This window comes from Periophthalmus magnuspinnatus, chromosome 7 (genome assembly GCF_009829125.3).
Source record: "Periophthalmus magnuspinnatus isolate fPerMag1 chromosome 7, fPerMag1.2.pri, whole genome shotgun sequence".
Lineage (NCBI taxonomy): Eukaryota > Metazoa > Chordata > Actinopteri > Gobiiformes > Gobiidae > Periophthalmus > Periophthalmus magnuspinnatus.
In genome coordinates this window covers 33,127,914-33,137,422 of record NC_047132.1, presented here as the reverse complement: position 1 = coordinate 33,137,422, position 9,509 = coordinate 33,127,914, and the positions used below count along the sequence as shown (strand labels likewise).

Genomic DNA, 9,509 nt, shown 5'->3' with positions numbered 1-9,509 from the left:
TAAAAATAAAAAGTAAATACACACACACACTCACACTCACACTCTCACACTGCAAGAGCTGAGTTTTCTTTTTTTTTTCTCACTAAAACTGCAGTTCAAAACCAAAATTACATATTGAAGTACCTCCAGGTGTTCATTTGATTTGAGTAAATTGCAGAAGTCACTGTACCAGAAAACACGTACTCAGTTACAGTTACTCATATTTATACACTGGTCCCTCATTTATCGCGGGGGTCACGTTTTAAAAATACCCCGTGATAGGAAAAATCCTTTAAGTATCAGCTTTTTACAATTATTCTATATGTTTTAAGGCTGTAAAACCCCTCACCACACACTTTATACACTTTTCTCAGTGAACCGCGATATAGAGAGGGACAACTGTACTCGTATACGTCTTTCCTGTCTCTGTGTTCAGTTACTTCCCGACTCCACTGATGTAAATTTAAGTAGTTGATACAGTAGTAGTTGTAGTAGTAGTTGTTAAGCAAATGTATGAGAACGTCACTGCGCAAGAAATAAACACATACAAGTAAAACACACACATTTTGAACCTGATTGAGGATTACTGCGATGCAAAAACACCCCAAAAAAAAGATGTTGGTCCAGAATCTCATAAACGTATTTTTATACAGTGTTAGTTACTTGAATAATACTGTATTTTCTGAAGTATAAGTCGCACCAGCCCAAAAATGCATAATAATAAAGAAGAAAAAAAAAACGTATATTTCACACATAAGTTGCATCTGAGTATAAGCCACGCCCCCAAACAAACTATGAAAAAATATATATTATAGTCCAGAAAATACGATAATTAAAATTTCCACTACATATTGAAACCTTTTTATTATTTTGTGTTATAAGAAAAGAAATTTAAACTTTTAACCTCTGCTCTTGTGTTTGATTTCGTCAAATCTTTAAATCCAGTATCAAAAGTTTCGAAACTGGAGTGATTCTTCTCTCATCTGTACATTTCACGCTCGTAGAAGTTTGTAAATGTCTCCTGTCTTCACTTCATCGGCCCTATTGTGCTTGAGTCTCTATGGTTCTCATCTCTGTTATAATTTACACATTTTAAATCACAATATTCATCTAAAACCACTTCATAAAAGAAACAAATCCGCTGACTTAGGCGTTAGAAAACTGTGGTGTCCAGTGGAGCTGATGTCGTCGTAAACGTCATCACGACAAAGCGCCGCGGAGCTGTCGGCGCCCCCTATGGACAGATGCACGTCACACTAGAGCAGCACGTTTTAAAAATTTGTACCGACAACGCGGCCAAATCCTACGAGTATCAACAATTAAGAAAATAAAACTGGAGAAGGAAGTGCGGACGTCACAGTGGATCTGCAAAATGGCGTCTTGAAAATAATCAATTAAACATTACAGTATTTTCTGGACTATAACTCGCACTTTTTTTCATAGTTTGTCGTTGGTGCGACTTGTGTGAAATGATTCAAATATATAATGTCACATGTTGGTTCTTGTCACAGTGACAGCCGTGCGAGGGGCTCTAGACTTGGACCAGTATCTACTCCTCCTGAACCACTCAACATTTAAAATATCAACATTACGATGATTTAAAAAAAAAACATCTGAGAAAAACTGAACAAAAACGAGCCTAAAATAAAATCATATTCTCCTGAGCGACGCTTCATCTTCCTCTGGAGTTGGTGGATTTGTTCAGAAGCGACACCGAGGATGAAGAATTCAGTGGATTTATTGATTTGGAGTGAGATCCAGAGTAAACTTGTTGTTGTTTTTTCTTCTTTATTCATCTGATTAACTGTTAATATCTTACGTTAACAAACCAGACACGTGTTCAGTTCTGTCTGTGCTTCATGGAGCTGAATAAATATAAATGTGTTACGTTAGCGTGATGTACTGATATTCAGCCTGTTGTTCACATTTTATTATTATTATTAGAACTTGATTTAAAGATAAAATGTCTGTTCTTGGGCTCAGATTTTGTAAAATAAATTTCCCCAGAGAATGCGACTTATAATCCAGTGCGACTTATACATGTTTTTTTCTTCATTATTATGCGTTTTTTGGCTGGTGCGACTTATAGAACAGGGTTAAATCTCTGAAAAGTCGATTTTGCAGATTAGAGCTGATTTAAAACTATTCCAAAGACACAACTGTAAACTCTTCTTCTTCTTGTGGTTATAGAAAGGCCCCCTGGGAGATGTGGGCGGAGTCCTGCCCCAGCATCACCTCCGTGCACGAGGAGCCCGTGAGGACGCAGGCTGTTCTTTTGGGTGGAGCCACATCACCCGCCGCCGCCGCCGCCGTCCCGTCCGAGCTGCAGAGACACGCCCCAGACTCCTGCTGTTGTCCGTTTGAAAACCGATCGGGCAGACGGGGGTCCTTATGACGCGGTAAGTTGGCGCCCGAGTACCCCTTTGGGTCGGACTGCGGGCTCCCTCCTGAAATCCTCTGACGTAACGTGGTCGAGTCTTTACACAAACACTGGCGGAAGTTGGGTTTGCAGAGCAGGTAGACCAGGGGATTGTAGATGGTGGAGGACTTGGCGAACAGAGCGGCCACGGCAAAGGCGATGGGAGGAACCAGCAGGGCGTCGCCGAAAGCAGCCCACATGGCCACGGCGGCGTAGGGGGTCCACGCCACGAGGAAACCGATGCAGACCGCCACAGACAGCTGGAAACAAAGATCCAGATGACGTGTGAGCTTTTCGGCGCGACAGTCGGCTACACAAAGCACAGGTGAGACTGTCGGTTTGGTTGGATTATTATCAATTCCGTCCGTTCCACCTTGTGATGTCATCGTGTGGTGATACAGGAAGTGCTCCACTGTGTTTTTAAACTCCACACACCTTCATTTATAGAATCATTTGGATCATTTCAGTCCTGGATTTTCTTTCTGTTCTTTCTGTCCTCTCCCTATTTTTCTCCTCTTTTATTAGCTACTTTCTTCCTTCTTCTTTTTAATTATCCCCCTTTCTCTTCTTCTATCACTCTCTCCCTTTCTCTCATTATCCCTCCTTTCCTCTGTCCCTCTCTCTGTCCCCTTCCATCTCTTTCTTTCTCTCTCCCTCTTTCTCTCTCATTTCTCTCCCTCTCTCCCTCATTTCTCTGTTTCTCTCTCTCCCTTTCTTCCTCTCTCTCATTACTCTCCATCTCTTCCTCCCTTTCTCTCTCTCTCCCTCTTTCTCTCTCATTTCTCTCCTCTCCCTCTCTCCCTCATTTCTCTGTTTCTCTCTCTCCTTTTCTTCCTCTCTCTCATTACTCTCCATCTCTTCCTCCCTTTCTCTCTCTCTCCCTCTTTCTCTCTCATTACTCTTTCTTTCCTCTCTCTTTACCGCTCTCCTCCTTCTTTTTTCCTTTCTCCCTCTGTCTCTCTCATCCTCCCTTTCTCTCTCTCTCTCTCTCCACTCTTTCTTTCCTCTCTCTCTCCCTCTCTCTCTGTCTCCCTTTCTTCCTTTCTCTCATCTTTCTTTTCTCTTTCTTCTCTTGAATCATTTGTTCCAGTCTCTACTGAAGGTAAAAGGAGCTGTTCACTTTAAAACTCCCACTTGATGACATCACAAGGTGGAACGTCGCAGCTTTGTAGATGTGACAGACTAATAATAAAGTGTGATTCAAACATGTGAATGAAACAAAGCACAACTCCAGGTCTGTTTTTGAGGAGGAAACATCATTAGAACATGGCTCGAGTAAATTTAGCGTAATATAGGATTTTTTAATTACCTCGTTTACGATACTACTACAACTACTGGTACTACTTAAATACTTAAATACTTAACTTTATTTCTATCGCACATTTAAAAGAACTTGAACTGACCAAAGTGCTTCACATTAGAGTCAACACAAAACACAATATGATTCATTTTGATTTTTTTCATCAACAGGAATCAATCAAAACTTTTCTTTCTTCAGTGCATTTTTTTTCTGTACCATTTTTTTTTCATACCATAGAAATTCATCTAAAACTCCCCATTATTAAACCTTTGTTAGTCTTAATAATTTGAAAATAAATAAATAAATACAAAATTGTAAAAAAAAAATATATAAAAAAAAAAAATAATAATAATAAATAAAAAATAAAGTGCAATAAAATACAATACAATACCATACCACTCTCCTCCCTGGTATTTAACACTAGACCCGCCTCTTCTCTCTGGTATTTAACACTAGACCCGCCTCTTCTCCCTGGTATTTAAAACTAGCTCGACTCTGTGTTTTATTGTTCTTTGCCTGTATAATTCTTCTTATGTGACGCACTTTGATCAGCTCAAGTTATTTTAAATGTGCTGCAGAAATAGATTTTAATTGAAAATGTTCCGCACTGAGCGTCCTTTCAGTCCTGCAGAGCATTTTGTGCCATGTGGATGGGTTCGTATTGTCAGAGAAACAGGATATTGCTCCAAACGGCGCGCTCTGACCTTGATGATGAGGGCGTGAGCGTTGGCGGTCTTGGTCTGCGGCGACACGTGCTGGAGTACGGCCTGACGCGAGCCCCCCACCGTCAGCAGAATAAACGTGTATGACACAAAGATGATGGAGCAGGGCAGGGCGTAGCAGAAGAGGAAGAGGCAGAGGATGTAAGACATGGCGGAGGGCTCGTGGTTGGGCGCGTGCCAGTCGATGCAGCAGGCGGTGCCATAAGGTTCAGCGCTGTAGTGCCCCCACTGTGCCAACGGCCCCACGGCGAAGATGAAGGCGTAACACCACACTGCAGCCACCAGGAGGCAGGCGTGGGACGAGGAGAACTTGTTTCCTGGAGATGGAGATTGACATGATTTAAACTGTCAGTGGCTCTTATGGCGAAAGGAAATAAAAATGGAGTTTGAAGAGAAACGTGAAGAGCAGGACTGGCCCAAACGAGGCTGTAGATGTGAGACCAGAGGTGGAAGGTAACGAAGTACAGGTAGTAAAGTACTGTACTTAAGTAGAATTTTTATGTACAGTGGTCCCTCGTTTATCGCAGGGGTCGTGTTCTAAAAATAACCCACAATAGGTGAAATCCACGAAGTATCAGCTTTATTTTTTACATTATTCTCTCTGTTTTTGTCTGTAAAACCCCTCACCACACACTTTATACACTTTTCTCACACAGGCGTTAACATTTTCCCACATTTCTCTCTCGTTTAAACTCTCTCAAAGTTCAAACCTTCGTAGGCGTCTTTGTCGGTGCAGAACGTTTCATCGACATTGTGGGTTTTGTCGGGGAGAAAACAAATTGCAAACGTACAGCACTTCAGAGTCACACTGAGATCCAACGTTTATGTAAATTTGTCTGAACACATTCTGTACTGGACAGGAGACACGGCACGGAGGAGACTGATGGACAATGGTCTACAGTCCAACAGCCAATCAGGACGCACGACACAATGGTCTACAGTCCAACAGCCAATCAGGACGCACGACACAATGGTCTACAGTCCAACAGCCAATCAGGACGCACGACACAATGGTCTACAGTCCAACAGCCAATCAGGACGCACGACACAATGGTCTACAGTCCAACAGCCAATCAGGACGCACAACACAATGGTCTACAGTCCAACAGCCAATCAGGACGCAGAACACAATGCACGCTCATACGCAGTAAAAAAGTATGAAAAATTGCACTAAGAGATCCACGAAACAGTGACTACTTTTTTCTTTGAATTCAATACTAAAGTACTAAAGTTTTCGAGTTCAAGCTTCGGATTTGAACAAACAAAAATAAACACACCGGCTCCGTCGACTCTGGCTCCAATTCACTTTCTATTGAAAAACAATCTCCTCTCTCTGTCTCTGCTGCTTCAGACTCATTCTGGTCTTAAATGTTCGTATTAACCCTCTACATGATCCTGGGGTTTTTATTTCACTATTGTGTCTGTAAATCAAGATATGAACATTAATAACAGACAAATCAGGTCCTTCTTTCCCCGAGGTCGCTCCTGTTAGCGTTAGCAACAGGTTTGATTGACAGCGTTGCTAAGCGCCCGCTCTCTGTTAAACCAGTGGTTCTTTCAGGAAGAGGCGTTACCTTCAACATCCTCGCTCTGGATTGGCTCTTTGGTTGCTATGATACTCGCAGTCGGAATTACAAATTTGGAACTGGCTCCAAATTAGCCGCTATAGCTGCTAGCCGCGACGAGCTTCATTCGGAGCTGAACGCTGTGGGTGACGTCACACTCACTCAGTTCACTTCTTTACACAGTCTGTGGGTATAACTTCAATTATCATTATTACGTTTTTGTGCTAATGACAGAGGAAACGTTCACCCACCGTAGTTGGGGTAACACACTTTAACGCAGCAGACCAAAGAAAGTGCCGTGAGGTTGGTTAAACTGCACAAACCGAACAGCACTCCGCAGGCGGCGTAAAGCTGACAGACGAGCTCCCCAAACAGCCACCTGCAACAAGACGTTTTTATCAGGTGTAACTGCGAAAATATGACACAGGAAAAAGAAATGGAGCGATTACAGACCTGTGCGAAAAAGACGAGGGGATGGCCAACGGGAACAAGGACAGTGTCATCCCAAGGTCGCTGATGGAGAGGTTAATTATGAAGTATTCTGCCGGTTTCAAGGTCGATCGTTTCTGATACGCCACAAGGAGCAGGACACCGTTTCCTGTTAGAGACAAGACGCCTGAAAGAAGAAGAAGAAGATGAGACCTTCAATATAATATCGTTTCCTCGTCACAAACAGACCTGGAGTTGTGTTTTTGTTTCATTCACACATGTTTAACGCACAAACCCTGTAGATTTAGGCTGAGTTCTTCTCTCAAACGGAAAAACACACTCCGTTCCACCTTGTGATGTCATCATGTGTTGACACAGGAAGTGGAATTGACGTGTGAATGAATCAAAACACAACTCCAGGTCTGTTTGTGAAGAGGAAACATTATAAAAAAGATCAGTAAATTGCGTAATACTGGCCCTTTAAGAATAAATCGGCATTATCATTGTTACCGGGAAGAACTATTTTTGATTTGAACATGTTTTTACCCCGTATCCGTGGAAACCGTTAGGTCATGTTTGTGGAATTTTAAACCCAGAGTCTTACACAGAGTTTCTTTGACTTACAGAAAACGGTGTAGACGGCTCCCATCAGGACGTCGTGCTCTTTGGAGATGGACGACACGAACAGAGCCGAGGTGTCAGAAGAGTTTTCCATCTGAAGGAGAAGAAAAGCGTATGATTACTCCACCTGTGCGCCCCCTAGAGGTTAGAGTTAAGTTTACAAGCTCCCACAGCTGTCCCCGTCAATCAAACAGTAAGAGTCTGCACATAAACTGGATAAAGTCAGCAATATTTCACACTACAGTTTTTCTCTACAGTTTCAATAGTGACTGTATTTAGTAGGACTTTGCAAAAATATCAAAATATCAATATATCGTATCATTTAATTTAATGATACAATATCGATATCATGGGCTGCTGTAGCAATGTATTTTTTGTGTGTATTTCACTAAATTATTCTGTCATAGCTCTATTGTGTGGCTGTTTAAAGGAAAGAAACTTATTTATGCAGAACATATGACATTTGACTCACTGTTTTGATAAACTCAGGTGTGTTTCATTTTCTCTTTGCACAGACAGAGGTTTAACATAAACTTTTAGTATCTCAGTTGTTTTAGTCGATCTGTTGTGATGTGTCGTTAAACTGCACATGTCTCTGTGTAAATGTAAATGTGGAGATCGTATAAACTGTGGATGAATAATACTGAAGAATGGAACCGTCTGAACTGTGCTTCTAGTTAGAAAAATGCACAACAAAATGCACTTGTTTATGTTCGTCCATCTTTAAAAGTGCATTTATCTTCTGTTTCAAGGTTTGTATCGTATCAGCAAATCTTAATGATGTCCAGCCTTAGTATTTAGTAAATTTGAGGATAAAGCTGTCTCATTCATACACATATATAAATATATTTGCTCCAGAGGATTGTGGAAAACATTTAAGTTCGTGTTTTGTTACAGGTCAAATATTCAGTTTACACGACCAGTCAAAAGTTTGGACTCACTCTTTCATTCAATGGTTTTCTTTATTTTTATTACTTTTTACATTTCATAAACAAACAGAAGACATCAAATATATGAAGTAAGATATTTGGAATTATGCAGTAAAGAAAAATATTTTTTGTTAAAGCAAAAGGTGAATATATTTAATGTTTTTTTCTTTGCTACATAATTCTATATGACCTTCCTCTTATATTTGATGTTCTGTCTTTATAGAAAATATAGAAAGTAGTAAAAATAAAGGCAAGATTTTTGTAAAGCACAATTTGTACAGAAGGTAATTCAAAGTGTTTTACAGAATGAAAAGAAATTAAAATCAAAACATAAATAATCATCATAAAATTAACATTAAAGGAGAAAAGTACAGAATAAAAACCATTTCAAGAAAAAAGAAAATGTTTAAAGAAAAACAGCATTGAATAAGAAATAAGAGTGTGTCAAACTTTTGACTGGTCATGTGTGTCTGTGTGTGTGTCTGTGGGTGTGTGTTGGGGTGTGTGTGTGTGTGTGCGTCTGTCTGTGCGTCTGTGTGTCTGTGTGTGTGTCGGCCTGTGTGTGTGTGTGTGTCTCTCTGTGTGCGTCTGTGTGTCTGTGTGTGTGTCTCTGTGTGTGTGGGGGTGTGTCTGTGTGTGTCTGTGTCGGGGTGTGTGTGTGTGCGTGCATCTGTGGGGGTGTGTCGGGGTGTGTGTGTCTCTGTGTGTGTGTGCGTGTTGGTGGTGGGAGGGGCCGATGGTGCAGATTGGCAGCCTCTCTTCCATCAGTCTGCCTCCAGGCAGCTGTGGCTACAGTGCTACTTTACCGTCCAACTTTAGAGTGAATAATGTGTGAAAGTGTAAAGTGAAAATCGTTATATTTGACTTATTTTAGTTTGATAGTTTTGAGACTGACCTGTGATTAATAAAATCAAACTTTCTGACTTCACAATTTGATTAAATAAAATATGATTCATGTTTGAACAAATCCTTTCAAGATTACACTGACAGATGGAAACGACAAATGAATAAAAATCTGCACGACTCTCAGGATTTGCAACTGATTTGTAAAATGGGGGATTGAGAGTGAAAAAAAAAAAAACCCTGTCATCTTTCATTGCGTTTCGTTTGTGGACTAAACAAATCTCGAATCAGGAGAAGGATTGAACGAGTCCGGGCGATGATGTCACCGCCAGAGCATTTCAATGACAAAGGGAAACAGCTGTTATGAAACTCTGGGATCAGTGGGTTTATGCGGAGGTAAAAACGGCCTCTCTCAGTTTGGCCGGACCGGAGTGAGCGTCATTATTATGCACGCCACCGGAAAATGACGAAGTGTCCGGAGGGAGTGTTTGAGTCCGCTCTGCAGATCGGTACGAGCACGTCCCGTCGCTCCGCCGCTGTCGGAAGTGAACGGCCAAATCTCATCTGTCACTATCTGCTGTTTTTATTCAATATGTCTGAGTAAAGCTTCAAGTTTCATATTAGGAATTCTGACCGTGAGTATCATAGCAACCAAAGAGCCAATCAGGAGCGAGGCTGTTGAAGGTTGAAGGCCGGTTTAGC

At 41.2% G+C, this 9,509-nt stretch overlaps 1 protein-coding gene across 1 annotated transcript; it reads right to left on the bottom strand.

Annotated features, from left to right (window-relative positions):
* Positions 1-2,163: 2,163 nt before the first annotated feature.
* Positions 2,164-7,129, bottom strand: LOC117373083 (opsin-5-like). Its single transcript, XM_033968938.1, has 5 exons — positions 7,039-7,129; positions 6,439-6,601; positions 6,237-6,364; positions 4,403-4,737; positions 2,164-2,658 (listed from the first exon to the last, which is right to left on the bottom strand). Exons 1-5 carry the CDS (start codon positions 7,127-7,129, stop codon positions 2,164-2,166), a joined length of 1,212 nt encoding a protein of 403 aa, XP_033824829.1.
* Positions 7,130-9,509: the final 2,380 nt, after the last annotated feature.

What these genes read in the sequence shown, in the direction of transcription:
- LOC117373083 (XM_033968938.1), bottom strand. Translation starts at nt 7,129, where the DNA reads ATGGAAAACTCTTCTGACACCTCGGCTCTGTTCGTGTCGTCCATCTCC. An exon ending in CCCTCGTCTTTTTCGCACAG is followed by an intron (nt 6,365 to 6,438) that starts GTCTGTAATCGC and finishes GTCTTGTTGCAG; the next exon opens with GTGGCTGTTTGGGGAGCTCG. An exon ending in CTCACGCCCTCATCATCAAG is followed by an intron (nt 2,659 to 4,402) that starts GTCAGAGCGCGC and finishes CTTTGTTTCCAG; the next exon opens with CTGTCTGTGGCGGTCTGCAT.